The 26,261-nt window shown below is 48.1% G+C and overlaps 1 protein-coding gene across 3 annotated transcripts in view; it reads right to left on the reverse strand.

Annotated features, from left to right (window-relative positions):
* Positions 1–26,261, reverse strand: part of ITSN1 (intersectin 1) — a 116,163-nt gene that overhangs the window by 13,671 nt on the left and 76,231 nt on the right. For 2 of the 3 annotated variants that reach the window (XM_054514071.1, XM_036381532.2), the window contains 8 exons: positions 25,222–25,427; positions 24,328–24,410; positions 22,215–22,381; positions 16,715–16,760; positions 14,716–14,837; positions 12,644–12,758; positions 9,720–9,911; positions 467–588 (listed from right to left, as the gene is read on the reverse strand). In XM_054514071.1, the coding sequence (XP_054370046.1) occupies positions 467–588; positions 9,720–9,911; positions 12,644–12,758; positions 14,716–14,837; positions 16,715–16,760; positions 22,215–22,381; positions 24,328–24,410; positions 25,222–25,427 (1,053 nt within the window). Of the gene's footprint in view, positions 1–466; positions 589–7,968; positions 9,471–9,719; positions 9,912–12,643; positions 12,759–14,715; positions 14,838–16,714; positions 16,761–22,214; positions 22,382–24,327; positions 24,411–25,221; positions 25,428–26,261 lie in introns of those variants that run through there. The other variant, XM_054514072.1, reaches the window with a different exon arrangement.

The following is a 26,261-nucleotide window of genomic DNA, read 5'->3' on the forward strand; positions in this document are numbered from 1 at the left end:
TATCTGTATGTCTGGGTATCTGTATCTGTATATCTGCATATCTGTGTATCTGTATATCTGTATCTCTGTATCTGTATATCTGTGTATCTGTATCTCTGTATCTGTATATCTGTATCTCTGTATCTGTATATCTGTGTATCTGTATCTCTGTATCTGTATATCTGTGTATCTGTATCTGTATATCTGCCTATCTGTGTATCTGTGTATCTGTATCTCTGTATCTCTGTATTTGTATGCCTGTGTATCTGTATATCTGTGTATCTGTATCTGTATATCTGCATATCTGTGTATCTATATCTCTGTATCTCTGTATCTCTGTATATCTGTACCTGTATCTGTCTCTATCTGTATCAATATAGATAAAAGAGGACTGGGCAGAGACCCCCAGGTTGGCAGTGAAATGCAGGGATTTTGCACAAGGCAGGGATTTGGCCCAGGCCAAGGGAGGAGGGCCGGGGCTGCGCACCTCTGTCACCAGCTGCAGGTCGTTCACGTAGTTCTCCTCGGTGACGATGAGCTCGTGGATGTAGCCCTGCCTCTTCCTCTCGGTGGGGGTCAGCATGTCCAGCAGGTGCAGGTCTGCACACCCTGCAAAACACAACAGCACTGGGGCTTCAGTGGGGCTGGGGGCACGGGGACCCACTGGGGCAGCCACACAGCCCTGCATGGACAGCACTGCTCACTGCATTGCTGCTCACTGCATTGCTGCTCACATGGCACAGCCTGCATGGACAGCACTGCTCACTGCATTGCTGCTCACTGCATTGCTGCTCACATGGCACAGCCCTGCATGGACAGCACTGCCCACTGCATTGCTGCTCACATGGCACAGCCTGCATGGACAGCACTGCTCACTGCATTGCTGCTCACTGCATTGCTGCTCACTGCATTGCTGCCCACTGCATTGCTGCTCACTGCATTGCTGCTCACTGCATTGCTGCCCACTGCATTGCTGCCCACTGCATTGCTGCTCACTGCATTGCTGCTCACTGCATTACTGCCCACTGCATTGCTGCTCACATGGCACAGCCTGCATGGACAGCACTGCCCACTGCATTGCTGCTCACTGCATTGCTGCTCACTGCATTGCTGCTCACTGCATTGCTGCTCACATGGCACAGCCTGCATGGACAGCACTGCTCACTGCATTGCTGCCCACTGCATTGCTGCTCACTGCATTGCTGCTCACTGCATTGCTGCTCACATGGCACAGCCCCAGCAAAGCTCCATCTCTCAGTGACTCCAAACATTCCATTTAACACCTTTTTTATTTATTACAACAAAAGCCATCTCTGTGTGTGAGCTCCTCCCTGGTGGCCAAGTTTAAAGTCTCCCTCACCTCTGCCTGCCCCTTCCCAACTTCTCCCTGGAGGCCCCGACCCCTTGGGTTGTGCCATCCCAATTCCACATGGATGGCTGGCAGTGAAAGGGGAGAAAGGGCTCCATGTGCTGTGAAGAAAACACAGAGATATCCCAGAGGGAATTAGGGAAGAGCTGCAGGTCCCTAAAGCTCCAAGGGGCACTTTGGATGAGTCCCTCAGCTGATGGATGCTCCATATTCAAGGTTCACCTTGGCCCCTCTGCTCACAGAAATCCTGCTCAAGAAGGGCCTGCAGGGCCTCTTCCCTTCTCCACCCTCCAATAAAAACTGCTCCCAAATATTTGAAGGGTCTGAGCCAGGACATGCACAGGTCACTGCAGATCCCCACTGATGTGTGGGCTGAGCCAAGGGTGGATTTTGTTCTCCTTTCTGTTTAAAAGCACAGTAAAAGGCTGGCACTGAGAGCTCCTCTTCATCAGTTCTGTCCTTTCACTGCTGCAAACCTCCCTTGCATTGACCCCCTCAGATGGGAGGGGTTTTATATCAGTTCCACAATCTTGAAATTTCTTTTCTACTCTGAATTAGACTGAACATTTAATTCCCTCCTTTCTTCTGTAGGCCATTGTTTTTCAGCTGAGCTTAATTAAGTTCTTCTGAGACTGGAACACAGAATGTTCTCTTCCAGTTTTTGCTACTTTTTTCTGCATAAAATATAATGCATTGCAAAAAGCAAAGTTGATTTCAAACAGGTGGAAAATGTTTGGCTCTAAAAATGATCTATTCAACTATTTTCACACAACCAAAATTCTCCAGGTGAATTCTTTCCCTCACCCCTCAGCAAATTCAGTATATTTCTCATGGAAACAAACTTTTCTCATTAAAACATCAGGCCCCAGGTAACTCTTTCAGTTCTTTGCATATAAAGTTAAAATTTAGGGAGTATTCCCTATTTTAGCTTCCTGAATGGAGCTCAGACAATGCCACTGGGAAGGTTCAGATGTATCACCAATATTTCCATGAAATACCAGCAACATCTGCTTGAACTGATCTGTGCTTCTGAAAGTGGAATGATGGATTTGACTTAAAAATAACAAAAAAACCCAAACCAACCAAACAAACCCAACAAAGTGAAACCAAAAGCCAAGCCCAAACAAAGCCAAATGAAACAAACCCAGAAAAGGAGATGCAGCCAAGGTTGTTTCCTCTCTGACTCTGAGGCTGGGAGCTGGGATCAGGTGGGAAGCACAGTGACACTGACAAGGCTCCCTTGGGACACAGATGGCACAGCCCTCCACAAAATGCAATTCAAACTTGCAACAAAAAGCAGGTGTGGAGAAATATCATTTTCATGCCAGAACAAGGGATTTTGGCCCCTTCCAAAAGCCAGAAGTTCCATCTCTGTTGAATGAATGCCTGATTTCAGAGCAGCTTCTTTGGTACCAAGTAAAGCACAGAAACAGCCCCAGCTCTCCCAGTGCTTCATTAGAAGAGATCCAAGTGTTTAATTCCTTTTCCTTGGGGAAGTTCTTGTTCAAAGATGTCCAAAATCTTGGCCTGAAGGTGATTTCCAAGCACCAAGCCCTGACATTTTGAACAATGAGCCATTTTAGTGGCTCCCTTGGCAGCCAGCTGGGCTGGGAATGGCTGCTCTGAACCACTGAAACATTCTGCTTTTCAAGTGTTTGGGGAAAAAAGAAGCCAAATGTGAGCAGAACATCCCAAAGAGACTCTCTTGGCAGGAGATTTCTTTGTGAGGTGCACAAGTGCAGAGATTTTTCTGGTCTTTGTGTGAAGAACACTGAAGAAGACCTGGATTCATTTCCAGGTGGAAATGCCTGGCTCGTTCTGCCAAAGAACTTTGGTGAACTGGATTCCACAGATCACAGAGTCATGGGGTGGTTTGGGTTGGAGGGACCCTAAATCCCACCCAGAGCCACCCGTGCCATGGCAGGGACACCTCCCACTGTCCCCAGTGCCCAGCCTGGCCTTGGGCACTGCCAGGGATGCAGGGGCAGCCCCAGCTGCTCTGGGCAATTCTTTGCTTCAGTCCAGGAAAGCCAGGGAAGGGTGGGGAAATGACAATAATGAACTTGGTTGTTCTCAGGAGGGTGAATCCACCCATTCTGCCATTCTGGCTGGACTTGGAGAACCAAGATACAAATGTTGGAACTGCAGATCTGTGCCTTGACCTCCCAGCACCACAGTCCCTGCAGATTAATGGGCTCCAGAAATGTAAAAAATCACTTCAAATCCTTTGCACAGAGTAAAGATGTTGTTCCTCTTCCTTACAAAGTCAGCCCTGAAGATCTGGGTCTCCCAAGACAAACACTGAGCCTAAAACAAGATGCTGCTTTTTGGGAAGGGAGGTTCTGCTGTGGAAATCACAGATCCACATCCATGGCCAAAGCTGCTGATCCTTTTTCATTTCATTTCTAGGCAGTGCCACTGCCAGATTTCCCTGTAAGCCTTGAGCTGGCCCAGGCTGTGGTGACCAGGTCACAGGAGACAGGAATCTGTCCTGATAGAGGGACAGGAGCAGGCAAAAGTGATGGCACAGTTTGGAGATTTCCTCCAAAAGCTTTAGGAGAAGGGAACAGCACACCAGGAGAGCAGCCCTTCCCTCAGGTAAATTATTCACAGATCCCAAATCCCCGGGGCTGGCCCAGCCCTGCCAGCCCATGCAGTGCCAGCTGTGCCCCATGGGCACCTTGTCCCCAGCCCAGAGCACTCAGTGCCACCTGCAGGGGACACCTGCAGGGCTGGGCACTGCAAAGCTCCCTGGGCAGCCCCTGCCAAGGCCTGAGCTCCCTTTCCATGGGCAAATTGCTGCTGCTGTCCAAGCTGAGCCTGCCCTGGCCCAGCCTGAGGCCGTTCCCTCTGCTCCTGTCCCTGTTCCCTGGGAGCAGAGCCCGACCCCCCCGGCTGTGCCCTCCTGGCAGGGACTTGTGCAGAGCCACAAGGGCCCCTGAGCCTCCTTTGCTCCAGCCCCAGCCCCTGCCCAGCTCCCTCAGGGATTCTCCAGCCCCTGCCCAGCTCCCTCAGGGATTCTGCAGCCCCTGCCCAGCTCCCTCAGGGATTCTGCAGCCCCTGCCCAGCTCCGTTCCCTGCCCTGGACACGCTCCAGCCCCTCCAGGGCTCTCCTGCAGGAGCAGAACTGGGCACAGCTCTCAAGGGCCTCTCAGTACTGAGTAATTTAAATCACAGCATTTCAACATTCAGCTTTCTTAGCACCTGTTCCAGATGCAACCAATTCCTCTTAAATCTCCTGGGAGGGACCCTCCACTGAGAGGCCACCCCAGGCTTTTGGTGAGGACATTGGGATCAAACAGATCTCTCCATCTGCAATGCCCAACCCCATTTCCCAGCTGTTTTCAATCATTTCAGCAGGTTTGGAATTTCTGAAGCAGACCAGTGTGTCCAGTTCCCTCTGAGGTGCAGGGAAGGAGCTGGAATCAAATCTGGGCAGTCCCACTGGCAAAACTTGCAGCATTATTTAGGGCTGGGGTTGCCCTCTCTGGAGTGTTCAAAGGTTTGGATGTGGCACTTGAGGATGTGCTCACTGCTGAGGCTCCAACCTCAACCACTCCAGAGTCACTGATTCTACCAATCCCTCTCCAGAGGCTGCTTGGGGACAGTAAAATCCCACATGTGAGGGCAAGAATGCCTCAAAAAATGCAAATCACAGAGTTAAGCAAGGCCTGGAGGGGTTCAGAACACATCAGGAAAGCAAACCCCACCCCTGGGTTGTGCCCCAGGCCTGTCTGAGCCCCTGGCACTCCGGGCACAGGAGCAGCAGAGTCACAGGCAGCAGCCACAGGTCCAAGGAGAAGGGACAGCACAGGCAGTTCCACTGGGAATTCACAAATACAGCTGCTGTGCAGGCACTTCACTTGGAACCAGCAAGGTGGGAGCCAAATGCAGTATTTTAGATGTTGCAGCCTCTTTTGAAACAGCATTTTATCATTTTTTCACTTTCATTTGGCAGAGGGACAGCTCTGACCTCTGCTCCTGTGACCTGACAGCACCAGAGAGGGGCTGGGGCTGGGCCAGGAGGGATTTAGGTTGGGTTTTAGGGCAAGGTCCTTGCCCAGAGGGTGCTGGCACTGCCCAGGCTGCCCAGGGAATGGGCACGGCCTCGAGGCTGCCACAGCTCCAGGAGCCTTTGGCCAGCGCTGCCAGGGATGCCCAGGCTGGGTTTGGGGGCTCTGGGCTGGCACTGGGGGATCCCTGGGGTTTATTCCCAGCTCAGTTCAGGAGCTTTGCTCATTGGAGTCCCCAGGTGGGCAGTGAAGCCCTGGTTAAACCATTTCCATTTGAACTCCAGGACAATGTCCTGAAACCAAAAGGTCACCTCAGCACTGTGCTTACCTGAGGAGCCCTTGGTTACCCTGCCCTGTCCATTCTACTCAGCAATAGTTGAGATATATTGCTCCTGAACCTACTGAAGTTATCTGAAGTTAAAAACAAGTCATTTGTCATCAGAATTTACTGCACAGAAGTTGCTATTTAACAAGTTAAATAGCTGGAGTCAATAGCCACAAAGAACTAAAAAGTGCTTTAAAACCAGAGAACAAAAGCAGAATTTCAGTCATTTTGCTTATGGGAATAAAATGTGCTCAGTGAGCTCATGGTGACAAAGTGAAGCCACTAAAGCTCCAAAAGAATTGAGGTTTAAATAAAGCTGATCCTGAATGTAAAGCAAAATGTTCTTGATAAACCCACATTTCAGACTCAGAGTTGTCTTGGACAGATTTCAAGTATTGAACAAATTCCCTGAAAGAACATCCATGGGAATTCTTTGTGAGCAGTTGAATAAAGGAAGAATTCCCACAAACATAAAACCAGTGAAGAATAAAACCCTGCAGCACTGGCAGCCTCTGGAATTCCAGTCTCCATCCCTCAAGTGACAATTCCTGTGCAGGGGGAGAAGGCCCCTGGCACAGGGAAGTGGGGATAAAGAACCAATTCCCAGAATGCCAGGATGATTTGGGTGGGAAGGGATTTTAAGGATCAGCCAGTGCCAGCCCTGCCATGGCAGGGACACCTCCCACTGTCCCCAGTGCCCAGCCTGGCCTTGGGCACTGCCAGGGATGCAGGGGCAGCCCCAGCTGCTCTGGGACAGTCACTGTCACACTCCCTTTCTCACGTGTATCTTTACATATTTTTATATATTGATATCCACAAAGACAAGTAAAGCAGTCACTGCAATGCCTCGTTCCCTGCAGCTCAGGGAGGATCCCTGATGAGGAGGAGGAGGATGAAACCCTCCCTGCTGAGCCAGCAGAGCCCCCTCAGGGACTCAGGGAGGAAATGAACGGGGATTTCAGCATCTGTCACTGAAGGCCCAGGGGAGTGTTTGTGTCTGGGACTCTGTACATGGGATTCACGTTCCTCTTCTGCCTGAGGCACCAGCAGTGCCTTGTGTGCGTTCAGCATGGACAGCAGCAGCAATTTGCCCATGGAAAGGGAGCTCAGGCCTTGGCAGGGGCTGCCCAGGGAGCTTTGCAGTGCCCAGCCCTGCAGGTGTCCCCTGCAGGTGGCACTGAGTGCTCTGGGCTGGGGACAAGGTGCCCATGGGGCACAGCTGGCACTGCATGGGCTGGCAGGGCTGGGCCAGCCCCGGGGATTTGGGGATTCCCTGTGAGGGACAACCCCAGACTGCTCCTCCCAGTCTCCCAAAGCTGCCCCAGGAGCTTCCAGTGACCTTGGGAGGCTCCAGCCCCAGCCCTGAAGGCACTGGGGGGCAGAATCTGCACCCTCAGGGACTGCAGGAGCTTCTTCCCTGGATGGAAAGAGGAAGAAGAGAGCAGCACCTGAATCCCCTACGGCTGCAGCACTGCAAATGTTTCACCAGATTCAGTCTGTAGTTCTGGCCTGAGGTCACAGGACCCACGGGGTCCCTAAGGGCCAGAGCTTTCAGTCGAGTCAGGTTTCAACCCAACAGCTCAGGATGGGAAAAGAGGGAGAGGCTCTCATGCAAATGTCAGTTAATGCACAAAATACTGACAGAGTGGAGTCAAACCTGGCTCCATCCCCTCTGAGAGCACTGAAAATCACAAGTGGGATGTGCTGCTCCATTTCTGCACTTGCCAGCAAATGGCCACGATGGAGAAGAATTATTTTTTTTAATGGTAAGAATGAAAGATGTACTACTATTTAAATACTGTCCTAAAAAGAAGGAAAATCTGTGCAGTTGTGCATATCTTCAGAGTTGAGCTTCTGGCATGAAACACATCCCAAATCCAGGAACACCTATGTTCAGGCATAGGAGCAGGGCAAGGAGCCAATGGACTGGAACTTAGGAGAAGCCCCTCCAGGGCCTCCACAGCAAACCAAGAAAGAATATTTAATTTATCTATTAAAAAAAAATCAAAATCCACTGCTTGGTGCCACGTAGAAACCCTGGGCAGGGAATCAGAGAATCCCAGAACATCCTGAGCTGGAAGGGACCTGCCAGGAGTCCAAGGACACAGCAGCAACCCCCCTGAGGCAGAGGGGCAAAGGCTGCAGGGAGCAATGATGGATCTGAGCAGTTCCAAGAAGCCAGGCAGGTGTCCCTGGAGGGGCCAAGGGCTCCAGTGCTGCTGCCAAAGCCCTCGGGGCGAGCTCGGCGTGACCCAGACGAGACAACAACAAACACTGTCGGCCTCTTTTGTACGAAGGATTTAATTCTCTATACATGGAACTAATTGGAAAGGCTGGATTACAGTTGTTAAAGCTGCAGGTTTTTATATATTTATATAATTTACATTCATAGTGATGAAATACTGAAGTGCAACTGAGTAAGGAGCTTCACTTGTCCTTTGCACCTTTGCAGGACGGGTGGGGAGCAGGGAGCTGGGCTGGGAGTGCCCCAGGCTGCCAGCAGGGGCTGGGACAGGGGGACACAGACACCAGGAGTAACCCCGTGGTAAACCATGAGTAGCAGGGCTCTGTTGTGCTCTGTGAGGCGTTGGGAGAGGGCACTGCCAGCACCTGCAGCAGCAGCCGGGCAGGGCTCGGCTGCAGCACAGCTCCAGCTCCACTGAGAGCTCCAGCTCTTACTCGTCTGTGTCAGTTCCACAGTTCTGCTTTAAAAAATGTAAACATTGGAAATGGATTGCGGGGATTGAGTTCTATACATTCGTTCTCGTCAGGAGAATGACTCGTTCACAAGGTGTTGTTCCACAGAAAGCACAGCTGAGCAGCCCCAGCGCCGTCCCAGGGGCGTTGGGAATTCTGGCAGCCCCAGGAGGGAACATTGCACCCATTTCTGACCCAGGAATGTGACAAACCCAGGGACACACACACAAACCAGGCTGTTTGCTCACTGTTTGCAGCTACAAGTAATGTGCAAAATCAAATGAACAGAGCTGGGTAAAACATCACTCCAGGTTTGCCTCTGGCACGGGGGGAGGGCATCTCCCCTCCCCACAATGGGTTACACACTCAACATCAACACCTGTTACAAACAGTACAGTAACTACAACAAAATACCTGGAACTGGGCACATTTAAACCTCCTTAAACTGATTTTAACTCCTTCTGTTCTTTTGTAATAAAAAAAAAAAAAGGAAAATTAAAATAATAAAAAAAAAGACACATTGACAACACTGGACAAGTGAACAATAAAAAAGAAAGATACATAAAGTCTCCAATTCATGGACATTTGGAACAATTTTAATAGCACATGCAGCATTCCTTGATAGTGGGTCTTTTTGCACAAACAAAAATTGCAATGAAGAAATTAAATTTATACTTTTCCTTTAAAAGGCTAGAATATATCTTTAAAAAATAATTTTTAAAACTACCAAAAGCACCTGTGCAAAGGTGGAAAAATTAGTTTGGTAACTCTGAAAGCCACAAAAGGACCCACTATCCTCTGATTTTTATTATTTTTTTTGCGTGTGTGTGTTTTTGTTTTGTTTTTGTTTTGAATCAGTTTAATTTTGTCGGTAATTAACTCAACCATTGCGATTCCATGCAACTAAATGTCAAATGAGGTAAAACTGCTGTGCAGTGTGTTCTTGACTCAGAAGGCAGTAGATGATCATGCTGGAAGCCACATGATCAAGGCTGCATCTCCCATCATCCCTCTGGGCACTGCTATGGGATAGTGGGTCTCTTTGAGGACTTTCAAGCCTGAGTGGGGGATGGACAACATATGATTCCTAGAAAAAGGAGGAAAACAACACATAAGCAAAACAAAACAATGAGCAAATTCAAGCTGGGGAAATGAGGCAGGCGTGGCAAGGCATGGAGCAAAAATGATGGGGAGAGGGGACGTGCTGGGGGATGGGAACAAAACCAACCAAACACAGCGGGGACAGAAGGTCTTCAAAGAGCCCGGGGGCCCGGGGGCGGCGGGGCCCGGCAATGCTGCATGTGGGAGGGACACCAGGGACACCAGGGACACTCACACTGCTGGCTGGGGTCCGTGTCCGTGGTCAGCTTCACGTAGTTGGACGGGAAGAGCCCCACGTGGCCGTTGACCTCCCCCTTCCACCAGTCGGGGTCCTCCCTGCTGAGCACGGTGATGATCTGGCCCTTGCTGAAGGCCAGCTCGTCGTCGTTCTGCGCGCTGTAGTCGTACATGCCGATCACCTGGCACACTGGGACAGGGGACAGGGGTCACCCGGGGCTCAGCCACCCCCAGGGATCCCCCAGTGCCAGCCCTGCCCTGCCCAGAGCCCAGCAAGCCCAGCCTGGGCATCCCTGGCAGCGCTGGCCAAAGGCTCCTGGAGCTGTGGCAGCCTCGGGGCCGTGCCCATTCCCTGGGCAGCCTGGGCAGTGCCAGCACCCTCTGGGCAAGGACCTTGCCCTGATCTCCAGCCTGGCCCTGCCCACATGCAGAGGTCACCTCTGGACATTGCCCATGGCTCAGGACAGCTCCACAGAACTCACAGAATTCCCAGAATCCCTGGGTTGGAAGAGACCTTCAAGGCCATCGAGTCCAGCCCAGCCCAGCCCCTCAACTCAACCCTGGCACCCAGTGCCACATCCAGGCTTTGTTAAACACACCCAGGCATGGGGACTCCACCACCTCCCCGGGCAGCCATTCCAGAACTTTCTCACCCTTGCTGGAAAAACCTTTTCCCTGCTCTCCAGCCTGGATTTCCCTTGGTGCAGCTCGAGGCTGTGTGCTCTGGGTGTGTCAGTGCTGCTGGAGAAAGAGCCCAGGGCCAGCTGAGCCCAGGCCCCTTTCAGGAGCTGTGCAGAGTGAGGAGGGCAGCCCTGAGTCTCCTTTGCTCCAGGCTGAGCACCCCCAGCTCCCTCAGGGCTTCCTCACAGGGTTTGTGTTCCCAGCCCCTCTCCAGCCTCCTTGTTCCCTCTGCATGGGCTCAGGGTCCATCCAGGACCCTGCAGTGACCAGGGCCCACCCTGGGGCTCAGCTCAGCCCCCCAAACTCCAGGGGTTTAAAAATCCCAAAGAGTTTCATGGAATCCCAGCAGGGCTTGGGTTAGAAGGGACCTTAAAGCCCATGCAGAGCCACCCCTGCCATGAACAGGGACATCTTCCCCTGCCTCAGGGTGCTCCAGCCTGGCCTGGAACCCCCACCAGGACCGGTCAGTGGACAGGAAAATCTGGGACACACTGGAACTTCCACTATTGGAAGCTGCATAATCCAAAAGAAAGCCAATGGTGATGCCTTTGTTGTCCCTGTGAGGTTTTCAGAACAAAAAAATCTTGGAAAATATAAGAGAAAATGAACAGAACTGGACAAAAGCATCCCAGGCCATCCAGGCTGCTCTGCTGCCACCCAGGACTGGGTCCAGCAGGGATTTTCTATTCCCTTGCAGTGGAACTCATCCAATCCCAGAATCCAGCTGGTCCTGCTCACTCCTGACAAAGCAGCTCCCTGAACTCTCTGAAGCAGCAGGACTGTTCAGTTAAATAAATAATCCCCTCTATTTCTCTGCTGTTTTCTCTTTGCCAGGCCACAGGGCTTCTGCTTTTCCCACCACACATCAGACTTCCATTAATGAGCCTTGCTGGCAGGTTCTCCCCAGTGGATTAATCCTAAAATTTGCTTTTATTTTTGTCCTTGTACCAAGCCAGCAACTTATTTCAATTTGCCAAACAGCTTTTCTTTTTTTAAAATTACAGTTTCATTAAGATTTTGATGATCTGCAAAAAGTGCTAAAGTTTTATTTGTAAGATTTAGCATGTGGGGAAAGCCACAGATTGTCAAACCTGAAGTAATTTCAAAAATACATCAAAAAATCTCATCCTATTTCCTTGTAAAAGGTTGTGTCTCAATGCTGAGCTGCCATTCTCAACCTGAATTCCACGGGGCTTTAGAGAGGCATTGGCTGCATCTTTGCAGCAGCCACCAGAGGGGCAGCCAGCAGCAGTGCCACAGACACAGCACCACGGGATGGGCCTGGGAGGGCCCTTCCAGCCCAGCCAGGCTGGGATTCTGGGGGAACGTTCCTGTTCTGTGGCTCCTGAGTCCCAAACCCTGCACAGCAAAGGTCCCTCCCCACGGGGGTTTGTCCCACCTCAGACCAGGGGGCTCTGCAGGAGAGGAGCCCCAGGTGCAGCCCTGGATCCTCCTGAGCCTCTGCAGCTCCTGCTGCACCCAGGGCAGGGCAGGGCTGGGGATGGAGACACATCCCAGAGCTGCTGTTCCATGGACAGGGCAGGGCTGGGGATGGAGACACATCCCAGAGCTGCTGTTCCATGGACAGGGCTGGGGATGGAGACACATCCCAGAGCTGCTGTCCCACAGTCAGGGCAGGGCTGGGGATGGAGACACATCCCAGAGCTCCTGTCCCACAGTCAGGGCAGGGATAGGAAGAAGGAATATCCCAGAACCCAGAGCCCATGTCCCACAGTCACTGCAGGGATGGGATGGGTTTGGGGATGGAGACACACCCCAGAGCTCCTGTCCCACAGTCAGGGATAGGCTGGGCTGGTTTAGGGGATGCAGGAACACCCCAGAGGTCAGAATTCCCACAGTCAGGGATAGGCTGGGCTGGTTTAGGGGATGCAGGAACGCCCCAGAGCTCCTGTCCCACAGTCAGGGCTGGGCTGGGCTGGTTTAGGGGATGCAGGAACACCCCAGAGCTCAGAATTCCCACAGTCAGGGCTGGGCTGGGCTGGTTTAGGGGATGCAGGAACACCCCAGAGCTCAGAATTCCCACAATCTTGGATGGGCTGGGCTGGTTTAGGGGATGCAGGAACACCCCAGAGCTCCTGTCCCACAGTCAGGGCTGGGCTGGGCTGGTTTAGGGGATGCAGGAACGCCCCAGAGGCTCTGGAACTCCACACCCTTCCCAGCTGAAGGCCCAGCACGGGCACAGCAGGCAGGGCAGGGCTGCCAGGGGCAGGCAGGGCTCACCTGAGGGTGCTGCAGGCCTGGGCAGCTCGGTGGGGGTGCTCTTGCTGGTGCCAGGGCTCAGCAGTTTGACGTAGTTGGCCGGGAACCAACCGATCTGGCGCTTCTTGCCACGCGCCTGCGGAGACAGAACGGCTCAGGCAGGATGGACAGCACCAGAGCTGCCCAGGACTGCCCAGAACTACTGCCCAGAACTACTGCCCAGAACTACTGCCCAGATCTACTGCCCAGAACTACTGCCCAGAACTACTGCCCAGAACTGCTCAGAACTGCCCAGAGCTGCCCAGGACTGCCCAGAACTGCCCAGAACTGCCCAGAGCTGCTCAGAACTGCCCAGAACTGCCCAGAGCTGCTCAGAACTGCCCAGAGCTGCCCAGAACTGCCCAGAACTGCCCAGAACTGCTCAGGACTGCTCAGAACTGCCCAGAACTGCCCAGAGCTGCTCAGAACTGCCCAGAACTGCCCAGGACTGCTCAGGACTGCCCAGAACTGCCCAGAGCTGCTCAGAACTGCCCAGAACTGCTCAGAACTGCCCAGAGCTGCTCAGAACTGCCCAGCCAGGGGCTCAGAACTGCTCAGCAGGGCCTGGGCAGCTCCAGGGCTCAGAACTGCCCAGCCCAGAGAGGAAAGGGCTTGGGGAGGGAACTCAGCTGTTCTGGGCCACTAGCTCAATGTTATAACGTTAACACAGAATCCTGTTAGTATTTCTAATTGTTAACATAGAATCCTGTTAGTACTTCTAATTGTTAACATAGAATCCTGTTAGTATTTCTAATTGTTAACATAGAATCCTGTTAGTATTTCTAATTAAACACTTGTTCATTATTTTACTTCCCCAGGTTGTGACAGTTGAAACAGAGATTAAGAATCCAAATTTCCTCTTTTCTTTTGCAGAAACAGATCCAAGCTTTCCAATGCCTTGTGTCACCAAAGCAGGAAAGCTCATCCTGTTATCTCCCCAAAGCCCAAATGTTCATTGCAAATCAAATCCATAAAAATTCCTTGCAGTAAGAAAGTTCTTCCAGAACTTTGAATCCCAGCTTCTAACTCTACCTCAAGAATGATTTTAATGTTTATTCTCTTTGTGTTAGAATAAGGTTGGCATTTTGGGCAAGGAGAATTTTGCCTCTGAAAAACATTGTTAACTCTGGTGGAAAAAAGTCATCTAAAGGATTTGCTATTCTTGAACTACTTTCTTCCCTGTCTAAACCTTTACTAAAAAAGAAAACACTTGATCTAAAGCCTATTTAGATAATTTAAGATACTTCTGAACACTGCATTAATGCTTAAATACTTAATGCTAAAAACATTTGCCTTATTTTCCCTTCACTCTGACCCCAAGTGTGGAGCAGGAGAATAAAAAGAACAGTCAGGGATTGCTAACAAAATAAAACCCAATTGTAAAACCACATGTAAGACATTAAAGCATCTAAATTACATCTGAGCATTTACACAACCAAAACTGAATTGTTTCAGAGCCTCCCAGCAGCTGCTCAGTGGTAACTGTGGCAGCTCTTGCCCAGAGAAGTTTCTTTTCTGTCTTCAGATACATTTAATGGAGACTCTTTAAAGCTCAAAGTTACCAACAGCCCCAAGGTTAGTGAGAGAAAACCCCAAAGGAACCCTGGAAAAGGATTTCTCCACAAAAGATGAAAAAAATATCACCAGGAAAGGCAAAAAGGGCACAAAGAGTTAAAAAGAACTGAATTAGTCAGAGATCTGCCCTGCACAAATAAATCCATGGCATTGCTCCACCCCAAATTTCCTGCTAAAAGCCCCAAAGCAACCAGAGCCTCCTTCAGGGGGCCCAAATGGTCAAAATCTGCTCTCAGAATCACCTGGGAGGGTCCAGAGCAGCCCTGGGCCCTCCCTGCTGAGCTCCTGCTGCCCCCAGGCCAGGCCTGGCAGGGGTGGGAGCTCCTGGAAGGGTTTTTGGGGTTTTTGGGTTTCACTGGCACCTGCTGCACTGCACAGCATTGACACCTTTATTTCTCATTGACACATTCGGCATTCTGAGCTACTAAAAGCCATTTTTAAAAGTGGGATTTTACTAGGAAACAAGAAAAGGAACTAACTTGGAGCTCTCCTTCCCACCAACCACCTGGATTCTTCTTCCTGATGAGAATCAGCTGGCCAGGAGCAAGAGTCAGCTGTTCTGGGCCTGTTGCTGTGTAAGAGGCAATAACTTGGGCAATTTCTGTTGAAGCAGAGGAGGAAAGAAAAGGTTAATCTGAAAAAAATCCGAGCACATTCTATCCAACATTAATTCTGCTGCTATAAGACTGTGTCACTCTTTTCCATTAAATTCTTATAGATTTATGTATTTCCATGAATACATGTGGTAACTGGAAAATAAATGAGAGGTTCAGAGAATAAAAAAGTAATAAACCAGAGGTGCAGCAGCTCTGTGGTAGGAGATCAAAAGTGTTGGAAATAGAGAATAATAACAACAATAACAATAACAATAATAATAATAGCAGCAGCACAGCTCTTAAAATGCAGTGCTATTATTTTATTATTTCTATTTTCCAGTAAATCCATCTTTGCACTTGGCTCCCTAAGGAGAGGAGACACACCAATGACAAAATATTGAAGCTGCACCCAGAGGCACAAATCAAGGCTGGCAGAGAATTTCTCACCACCTGGCCCCAACAGGAATATTTCTCCCATGCAGCAAAGAGGATTTCCCTGGAAATCTCTGTTCCCTCCCAGGCCAGGAGCTGGGAGCTGACAGTTCCAGGGAATTGGCCCAAGCTGTGCTGGAGCTTCCTCTGCCCCCAGGGCTGTGGAACAGTTCTGGTCCCCACAGGCAGCCCAGCTTTGGACCCAAGCGCAGCTGCAGAACTCGGGTGCCCTCCCAGAGCCAGGCTCAGCCCTGTCCCCAGGCCATGTGCAGGTTCAGGGGGGCACCTTTAACACAGCCAGAGTGGGCTGGGGCTGCTGAGCCTTCCTGAGGGAGCCAGGGCAGTCTCAGCCCTCAGGGATTCATTCCCAGGGCAGCTGCAGGCACAGGAACCCACAAACCCTGCAGGGCTGGGAGCAAGGGAGGCTTTGGGGCAGGGGAGAGTCAAAGGGAGGTGAAGCCCAGCGTGGAAATGATCAATGACTGATGTGAGGTTTAGAATGAAAGCACCAGTAGGAACATGAAAAATGATCAGAGAAGCAACTGAGACACAAATGAGCAGCATGAGGAGGATGAGGAGCAATCCAAGGGCCCTGCAGAGAACACAGAACAGCAGAACCTCCCTCAGGAGGGACAGGACAGCCAGGCAGGGATGGAAGGTCTGGAGTGACAAAGGGGCTTTAAACTGGACCTGGGGTCAGCACACACAGCCATGGAGTCATGGAATGGAGTCATGGAATGGTTTGGGTTGGAGGGACCCCAAATCCCACCCATTGCCACCCCAGCCATGGCAGGGACACCTCCCACTGTCCCCAGTGCCCAGCCTGGCCTTGGGCACTGCCAGGGATGCAGGGGCAGCCCCAGCTGCTCTGGGCACCCTGTGCCAGGGCCTGCCCACCCTGCCAGGGAACAATTCCTCATTGCCAGTGTCCCATCCAGCCCTGCCCCTCTCAGCAGAGCCAGTTCCCAGCCCAACTCCTCCCTGTTTGCCCTCACCCAGCCCTGACTCTGCTCCTGGCTTTTCTCTGTTTAAACCTCCCACTCCCCTGCCAGGACCTGCTGTATTTAATGACAAATTCCTCCTCCTGTCTGCTGCTTCCACAGCTAAGAAACCTGGAGAGGGGCTGGGGACAAGGGGGAATGGCTCCCACTGCTCTCTGAGCAATCCAGCAGGAAGTTCACATCCACCTCTGAGCAAGCAGATTTTCATTCTCTAGCTACATGTTATTTAGTGATTGACACACTAGAATGATTAGAGGATGAATTCTTTTATTACATTTACATTATTTATTAACTGCATTTATTCCAGTTATTTGATAATGGTTTTCATCAGTGCAAACCACTCCAAGATGACCAAGAGCAAACACTCTATTTTCATGGAAAAGGCTTTGTTGCCATTGAATTGAACACTTAAGAACAGAGAGAAGGTGCTGCCACAATATTTGACTCACCAGGTTTCTTCCCTAAGCTTCCTGTTTTCCCAGCTGCTCCTGGAGCCTTGAAATGGAGAACAAGAGGCAAGTTTAGCACTCAGGTTTCTTTCTCCAGTACATGAAAATGATTTACAAAGCTTCACTCAACAAGCATGCGAGTCAAAAACTCACAGGAAATTCTGTTCTTACAGAAATCCTTAATATTTCAGATGGCAATAAACATCTGGGAATAAATACCAAGCATGAAGTGGATGGCTTGCTAATGCAGAAGTGCAGACTTTTCGTCCTTTTCAGGGGCTGCAGATACCAAAGGAGATCCCATTTGTAATCCCAAAGGAGATCCCAGTTACAATCCCAAAGGAGATCCCATTTGTAATCCCAAAGGAGATCCCATTTGTAATCCCAAAGGAGATCCCATGTGCAATTCCAAGAGATCCCATGTGCAATCCCAAAGGAGATCCCATGTGCAATTCCAAAGGAGATCCTATTTGTAATACCAAAGGAGATCCCATGTGCAATCCCACAGGAGATCCCACGTGCAATTCCACACTAGATCCCATTTGCAATCCCAAAAGAGATCCCATGTGCAATCCCAAAGGAGATCCCATTTGTGACTGCAGATCCATGTATCTGCAGAATGGGAATCCTGTGGAGCTGAGCTGAAACAACAACAGGAGTTTCCATCCCTCCAAATTGCTGGATTGCAAATATTCCTGAGCAGCTCCCTGCACCCAGACAGGGTGAGGTGAGGGATGAACATCTGCACCCAAGGGATTGGGAAGCAAAGCCTTTGAAGAGCCACCAGAAATGCAGCAGAACCTGACATCAGTCCAGCTCCTGGCCCTAAATAATCCCTGCAGTCTCCTCCCAGGCCACTGACAGTTTTCTGTCCTGCAGGAAGAGGTCTGAGGTGGAAAACAGCAACTTTAATCTAAACTGGACTGTGGCCAGGAATGTTGGGGAGCCATAAAATCCCCTTGCCTTCAACACTTCCGCCTCCCTCAACTGCACCTTCAGGATCCTCCTCACTCACAAACTTGGAGCCAACATCAAACCACCTGAAGGCCTCCTCAGAATCCTCATTCCTGTGTGGAAAAGAACAGTTTCTTCCTCCTCCACATTCTCCCTGTCAAATGAGGTTTGAAAACTTGGGGATTCTGGCAGGAATGAAACTGAGGAGTAACTGAAGAACAGCTCAGGGCTGAGAGAAAAGGGCCCCTCAAACCCCTGTGCTGGCTGTGAGCCACCTATAAAATGGATTTGCTGACATCTTCAGCTTGCCTGGATGTCTCAGAGCTCCTTTCCTGCCACACATTATTACATTTGCACCCCACAGGAGCAGCAGATCCTCCTCTCCTCCCTCACTCCTTTGACTGTCCCCAGATCCCCAGCCTGCCCTGTGAGCAGGGCCCCAGGAGAGCCCCCAGGGGCAGAATTGTGGTGTCCTTGCAAAGCCAGGCTCAGCCCTGTCCCCAGAGCATGTGCAGGGTGAGGGGAGCAGTTCAACACCCCCACAGTGGGGCTGGGGACAGGGGGACATGGCCCTGACAGCCCCACAGGGGGGGATGGACCAGGCTGGACAAGGAACTCCTGCTGCTCTGGGAAGTGTTTCTGGCAGAGGAACACCCTCTGCCCTCCTCAGCAGAGAACACGTGCTGGACCTCCAGAGAAACCTCTCCAGAACAAGAGCAGGAGCTCCAGAGAAACCTCTCCAGAACAAGAGCTGGACCCTCACAGAAACCTCTCCAGAACAAGAGCAGGACCCTCACAGAAACCTCTCCAGAACAAGAGCAGGACCCTCACAGAAACCTCTCCAGAACAAGAGCAGGACCCTCACAGAAACCTCTCCAGAACAAGAGCTGGATCTCCACAGAAACCTCTCCAGAACAAGAGCAGGACCCTCACAGAAACCTCTCCAGAACAAGAGCTGGACCTCCAGAGAAACCTCTCCAGAACAAGAGCAGGACCTCCAGAGAAACCTCTCCAGAACAAGAGCAGGACCCTCACAGAAACCTCTCCAGAACAAGAGCTGGACCCTCACAGAAACCTCTCCAGAACAAGAGCAGGAGCTCCACAGAAACCTCTCCAGAACAAGAGCAGGATCTCCACAGAAACCTCTCCAGAACAAGAGCAGGATCTCCAGAGAAACCTCTCCAGAACAAGAGCTGGACCTCCAGAGAAACCTCTCCAGAACAAGAGCTGGACCTCCACAGAAACCTCTCCAGAACAAGAGCAGGATCTCCACAGAAACCTCTCCAGAACAAGAGCAGGATCTCCACAGAAACCTCTCCAGAACAAGAGCAGGAGCTCCACAGAAACCTCTCCAGAACAAGAGCTGGACCCTCACAGAAACCTCTCCAGAACAAGAGCTGGACCCTCACAGAAACCTCTCCAGAACAAGAGCTGGACCTCCAGAGAAACCTCTCCAGAACAAGAGCTGGACCCTCACAGAAACCTCTCCAGAAGAAGTGCTGGACCTCCAGAGCAGCCTCTCCTCCCAGGCATGCCTTGGTCACACCCATGCTGCTGGATTAGAGGCACATGGACACACCAAAGGCTGGGACATTGCCTTTACTGGGAAACAGAGGTGATTTTAAAATAGAAATTCCAGAACCACCTTGATCACACTGAGCCTGAATTGTCTTTGAGGATTCTCTGAATCCTCAGTGCAAAGCAGAAGGGACACATGGGAAAGTCCTACAGCACTTCAAGAAATAACTGAATTCATTAATAACACGTTTAGGGTGGTGCCCATTTCTGGCCCACTCAGGAGAGGCAGAAGCTTTTCCTATTCCTCCAGCTGAGAGAAAACACAGCAGTGAGGACAGAGCCTGTCCCTGCACACCTGGGACACTCCCTGAGGGCACTTTGTGACAAGGGATGAAGTCTCCTGAGCCAGCAGAGCAGAACCTGCTCTGTCAATTTAACAATCCCCAGCGAGGACTTGCCAACTGTGCTCTACACAGGACCCTCCAAACCCCAGCTTGATCCATTCAGGGATTATTTTCTGAACCCCTATGCAAAGTTTTATAATCAGATGTCTTGAAATTGTTGTGCTTCCAAGCCATCCCCACAGAGGGAATTCTCAGCAGTGCCCAGAATAAACCCTCTATCCATCCCTCCCTCCCCTAAGGAACAGCCTCAGAATGGGCCATTGTTCCTCTGAAGAACAAAGACTTTCCCACTTTTTTAATAAACTGAAGCTTGAAGGAACAGGGAATGGTTTGTTTTAGCACCCTGAGGTGAATGGGCACAGAAGAACTAATTTAAAAATTCTTCAGCTGTAGAAACCATTGAGATTTTGAGTCATTTCTAGAAACTCTGCCCTTGCTGCTGAAAGATCACCCCTGCTTTTCTTTGGTTCTGTCAGTAGTGCAGAACACATGAAATTATTCCTCTTCTCAGAACATTTTCCAGCCCAGGCAGCTGTCCAAGCACAGCAGCACATGTGAGTGTGAGAGAGTGAGATTCCAGAGAGCCAGGACTCTGAAATCCTCTGCAAAAACTGCCTCTGGGAGCAGGCTGGGGAGCAAAACCCAGTTCCCCACTTGGAGGCAGGTCTGTGTCCTGCAGGACCCCTGGCATGGAAAAACATCCCAGAGCAGGGCTCCACCTGCTCTGTGCTTCTTCCTCCCTCTCTCACCCAGATCTGAGCTGAAGGTGGGATTTTCACCAGCACAAAGGGCATTTGGAGCAGCTCTGGGTGAAGTGCACTGAGCTGGTGCAGCCCCAGCAGGCTGGGGTGACAGAAACCCCAAACTGAGCTCTCTGAGCAAAGGGAACTGAACACCTGAGCTCTGCACACCAGCAGTGCCCCAAGCCCACCTCTCCAAGGACTGCAACACCAAACATCACTAACTGCAAGGGTTTTAATCCACAAACCCCAAACTGAGCTCTCTGAGCAAAGGGAACTGAACACCTGAGCTCTGCACACCAGCAGTGCCCCAATCCCACCTCTCCAGGGACTGCAACACCAAACATCACTAACCACAAGGGTTTTAATCCACAAACCCCAAAGTGAGCTCTCTGTCAAGAAGGAGACTCAGAACTGAACACCTGAGCTCTGCACTGGGATTTGCCAGCAGTGCCCCAATCCTCTAGACTGCAGTACCAAACATCACTAACCACAAGGGTTTTGATCCTGGCCCAGAGGATGTTGCTGGAATTTCCTGACACTGCAGAAATTTCCTCTTGAAAGGTTTCCTGCAGCTGAATTTCACTGCAGCTTTTATCCTCTGGCTTTTCCAGCAGCAGGAATGGCTTTAAGGACTGACTCTGCCCAGGTTTGTGCTGCAGTCTTTCAGTTTTTACCACCCAAATCCCCCCAAATCCACTGATTTTTATTCATTTATCTTTAACCCCCCATTATTCAGAGATATAAACCAGAATCCTTCTCATCAAGAGATCAGTCATGTACCCAACTCTGAATCCAACCTAATTCCTACTGGGAGATAAATTATCCTCTCAAGCCATATAAATGAGAGAACATAATGAGAGAACATCTCTCTTTAAAATGCCTAAAAAGAAAGCAAAAAAAACCCAGAAAAAACCCAACGAGGATGTGTTCTATGGAATTATTTCAAGATAAAAAGAGATTGAACAGAACCTCTATTATTCAGTCAAAATCTGACAAATAAATACAGTAGTTAGCAAAGTTTTGGTGCAAAATTTGTTCTTGATTGCAAGAAATGATAGGGAAAAATGTAACAGACTGAAATAATACTGGGTAGATTTGGGTTTTTTTTTAAATAATGTCGGTAAGATACAGCTCAGGCATTAAAAACTTACCAGGACAATAAAACAATCTTGGCTGTCCTGATCAGTGTCTAAAAAACTGCCAAGTGCACTACTGATGTTGGCATTATTGTCATGGATGATGCCCCAAGATATTTATAAAATTAAGTTGTAAAATGCAACAAATATAGTTGTTATTGTAATTGTTTAGTATAGTTGTATATGTTGTTATATATATTGTATGTATATATATATGTTGTATATATATTGTTTGTATATATTGTTATATATATATTGTATACATATGTTTGTATATATGTTGATACATGTTGTATATATTGTTTGTATGTATATTGTTAAATATATTGTATATATATTGTATATATATGTTGTATATATTGTGTATATATGTTAAAATATGTTGTATGTATTGTTTGTATATATATTGTTATATATATTGTATATATATTGTATAGATGTTTGTATACATGTTAATATATGTTGTATATATTGTATATATATGTTAATATATGTTGTATATATTGTTTGTATATATATTTGCATATATGTTAATATATGTTGTATATATTGTTTGTATACATGTTGTTATACATATTGTGTATATATTGTATATATATGTTACTATACGTTGTACATATTGCTTGTACAGTTGTATTTGTGATTTTTGCAGTCTCAGACAGTAAATCTGCAAAGCATTTTCATTTCCCCTACCACGCCCTGCCCTGCAGCTAGCACTACAACCCCAAAGAAAACATTTCTCTACCTCAGAATCTTTGAGTCTCACATAATTAGATGGGAAAACTCCTGATTTATCACCCAGCGTTCCCGTCCACCAGTCACCATCTTTCTTTGTCACCAGGATCAGGTCACCTTGTTGGAAAGTGAGGTCCCCCTGCTCCGAGCTCTCGTAGGTGTACATGGCAATGTACTCTGCAAAAGGGAAATGCAGCATCAGTAAATAAATACACAGCATCAATAGATAAATATAAAATGGAAAACTCCTGAGAAACCCCCAGGGATCCCCTGCCAAACCTCAGTAATGTCAGGGCTAGGCAGAAGGAAAAATTATTCTTTATTGCTCATAGAAACATCAATATTTAATGAATAAAATTTTATTTATCAGTACTGAATAGGATCTATCAAAAGGCTGCCTCGAGGGTTTGTATATAATTTACTATTTTAATTTTCTGTACATATATATATATTGCTATGTACATATTTTATGTACATTTTAATCATTTAAATGTACATAAATCATTCCCTTAGATATTAAACATGTTTCCCAGTGCTTTCTGGGTTGTGCTGATGAGTGGGATTTTCAGAGTTTGGGATGCAAAGTGCACACACCTTATAAATCACCTTCTGCACATGAGCATTTCTTCAACCTTCTCCACAGAAGATGTTAAATCCTTGCTTTATTGGTTCCCAAAACCACAGCTTTTTTGAAGTGTTTAAACTAAAGCTGTGTTCATTTTTAATACAAACACAACACCTGAGATATCCCACCTGGCACAAGACTCTGCATGCCCATAATTCCCTCTCCTCAAACACCAGGAAAACCAGGACAAGGTGATCATTAATTCAAGCCCCTTCCAACCCAAACCAGCTGGGATTCTATGGAATAATCACTGAGCAGAGCAGCTGTACTTGGAAATAACTGATTATTTCCCTTTTCTCCGCTGCTCCCTCCTTTTAGTTTCTGTGGTGCTCAGGCCAGACACAAATTCAATGTAAATGTCCCCAAAACTGTACCTGGAATTGCAGTTAGGACCTTCAGGGGTGCAGCAGGGACCACACACCAGTGTTCACCTGTAACCTGCATTTAATTAACTGATCTCCTCTGCCTGTGATTTAATGAACCTGCAGCTGCCTCTGCACTGCAGGGGATTAAGGCAGCTCAGGTGGGGACACTCCCCTCCAGCTGAATGGAATTCCCCTTCTAAAACCCTTCAGAAAAGTATCTGTGAATTCTGAGTCTGTGCCCAGGCTCCAGCTTTGAAATGGAGCTGCCCAGAAGGATCCCAGGATTCCCTAAGTGATGTCACTGCCTTCATTAGGAGCTCTAAAGAAACACTGGCAATGAGCTTTGGGGGAAATTAAAATATTAACAATTCCTGACACCATGGACAGATGTGCTTTTTTGGCCCTCTGTGAAAACCCATTCTAGATCAGAAAATGTTACCAAAATAATGGCAAAAAAATAGAAATATTGGAAGAAGTACAAACTACAAAATATATTTTCATATCTTTCATAGTTTGTACTTTCCCCAATATTTCTATTGGATATTTTCACATCTTTTGCAGTTTGTACTTTTTTCACTATTTCTATTGGTTATTTTCATATCATTTGTAGTTGGTAATTTTCCCAATATTTCTATTGGATATTTTAGTATTTTTTGTAGTTTGCACTTCTTCCAATATTTCTATTGGATATTTTCATATCATTTGTAGTTGGTAATTTTCCCAATATTTCTATTGGTTATTTTCATATCTTTTGCAGTTTGTACTTTTCCCAATATTTCTATTGGTTATTTTCATATCTTTTGTAGTTTGTACATTTCCCAATATTTCTGTTGCATATTTTAATATCTTTTGTGATATGTGAAATTATTCCTTCTCGATACACAACACACATAAACTGTTACAATAATAATAATAATAATAATAATAATAATAATAATAATAATAATAATAATAATAATAATAATAATAATAATAATAATAATAATAATTCTTAATTATTCCAGAAGCAAACTGATTAGTGTTTGGATTTTAACAGCACTTGAAGAGCCCAATCTGGCTCCTGATTTTGGCAAACAAAGCAGAGTTCTTGTGTTCAATGCAGAGCAAGAGCTGCCAGGGCAGCCAGGACTCACCTTCCCCTGACACTGCTGCCTTGGCTGCTGGGGATGCTACTCTTTTCAGACTAGCAGGACTTTCTGAGGAACCAGAATCCATGCTTTAGAAGAAAATAATGGTTATTTAAGAAATTCAATCTCTTCAGAAAAATTATTATTATACTTCAAGTATAAAATGCACCTGCACCCCCAAGCAACTCCCTGGGTTTTAAAAGCAGAGACAGTGCAAAATAAATGTGCAAAATAAAGCTTTGAATCCAGTGCTCTGCCATGCTCACACTTAAACAACTGCCTTAAATACAGAACTTTTTTTCCTCTTTATCCTCAGGAAAAAAATGATCTAAAATCATTCTCATTTGTATTCCTAATGCTAATGCTGCCTTTACAATACAAAAAAAGAGATTTTAAACGTTTAATCCTCCAAGAATAATGAGAAGTGATTTAGATTTGAGGAATACCTTTAATTTTGGGCAGAGAGGAGCTCTGACTTACACAGCTGCACTTCAGAAAGTCCAATACACTCATTTTTCAGTTGCAAGTCACATAAAATGAAGAAGGTTAATTGATCTTTTGTTGGTGAGGCAAGACCCAAAGAGAACTGAGGTCAGTTTTCTTATTCTTACTTTCTTATTATTCTTATTGAGGTCAGTTTTCTTATTTCTTAAATTCTTATTTTCTTATCTTTTTATTAAAATTATGTCTTAATTTTCTTATCTTCTTCTTATTATTTCTTAATTTCTCAATTACAAAATTGAAAATTTCTTAAGTTTTGAGGACTGGAAGTCAAAACCCTCCAGATAAAACCAGGGTCCCTTTTACAGGGCAAAACTCTCAAATTCAAGTGTGCAGCTCTTCCAATTTCCTTCTACCCCAGCACAGAAGTGAAGGACAGGAGAAGCAAACAAAAAATACCTTGTGGATTTCCTAATGGGGCCTGAGATGAGCTTGACATAGGATTTGGGGAACCAGCCCTTGTGGCCCTGCACCTCCCCAAACCACCACATGTCCTGCTGCTCCAGCACGGTGATCACGTCGTTCTTGTTGAAGTTCAGGTGGTTGTCCTTCTTTGCTCTCCAGGGATACAGAGCCTGGGCCTGAAGCCCCTCCACTTTTTCACCCTTCAGCAAGGAAACCAGGAGTCAGCCATGCTCCCCCTTCAGCAAGAAAGCTGCTTAGGGAATGATATCCTCAGGCTGCTTAGACAGCAACAAATCTCTCAGCTAAAGCATCAGTTAAACGTGCAAAGTAATTCCAGAAATGGTTACAGCCCTCCTGCATTTCTGTCTGTCAACACATCATCAATGCAGTGCAAGATTAAATTAATTACTTTTATTCAAGACACACATGCAATAAACCCTTGTGAAGCTGCTTTGGCAGGACTTCTAGGCCATTTTATGGAAAATGATGCTTTGCTGCACTTTATTCATGGCACATTGCAATTTCTTTTTGCTCTGAGGTAGATATTCAGCACTTCCCAGAACACAGGAGCTCCCAGAACAGTTTGTTGTTCCACTGAGGAAAAGGAGATGCCTGAAGAGAGGGACAGAATTCAGCTGGGAAGCTTTGCCATTGCTATTCCACTTAACCCCCTTGGGAGTGAGGCTGTCATGGGAGTGAAGAAAGCCCCAAGGAACTGACTCAAAACCTGGACCACCAAATTCTAAAAAAGCCATCCCAGACCAGCAAACCAGAAACTGTTCTGTGTTAAATCCTGCCCCAGATGTTGCCAATCAGAGATCCATAGAATGGCCTGGATTGGGAGGGACCTCAGAGCCCACCCAGTGCCACCCCTGCCATGGCAGGGACACCTCCCACTGTCCCCAGTGTCCAGCCTGGCCTTGGGCACTGCCAGGGATCCAGGGATGGAATTCCATGCCAGCCCTGCCCACCCTGCCAGGGAACAATTCCTCATTGCCAAGATCCCACCCAGCCCTGCCCTCTGGCACTGGCAG

This window comes from Molothrus ater, chromosome 2 (genome assembly GCF_012460135.2).
Source record: "Molothrus ater isolate BHLD 08-10-18 breed brown headed cowbird chromosome 2, BPBGC_Mater_1.1, whole genome shotgun sequence".
NCBI lineage: Eukaryota > Metazoa > Chordata > Aves > Passeriformes > Icteridae > Molothrus > Molothrus ater.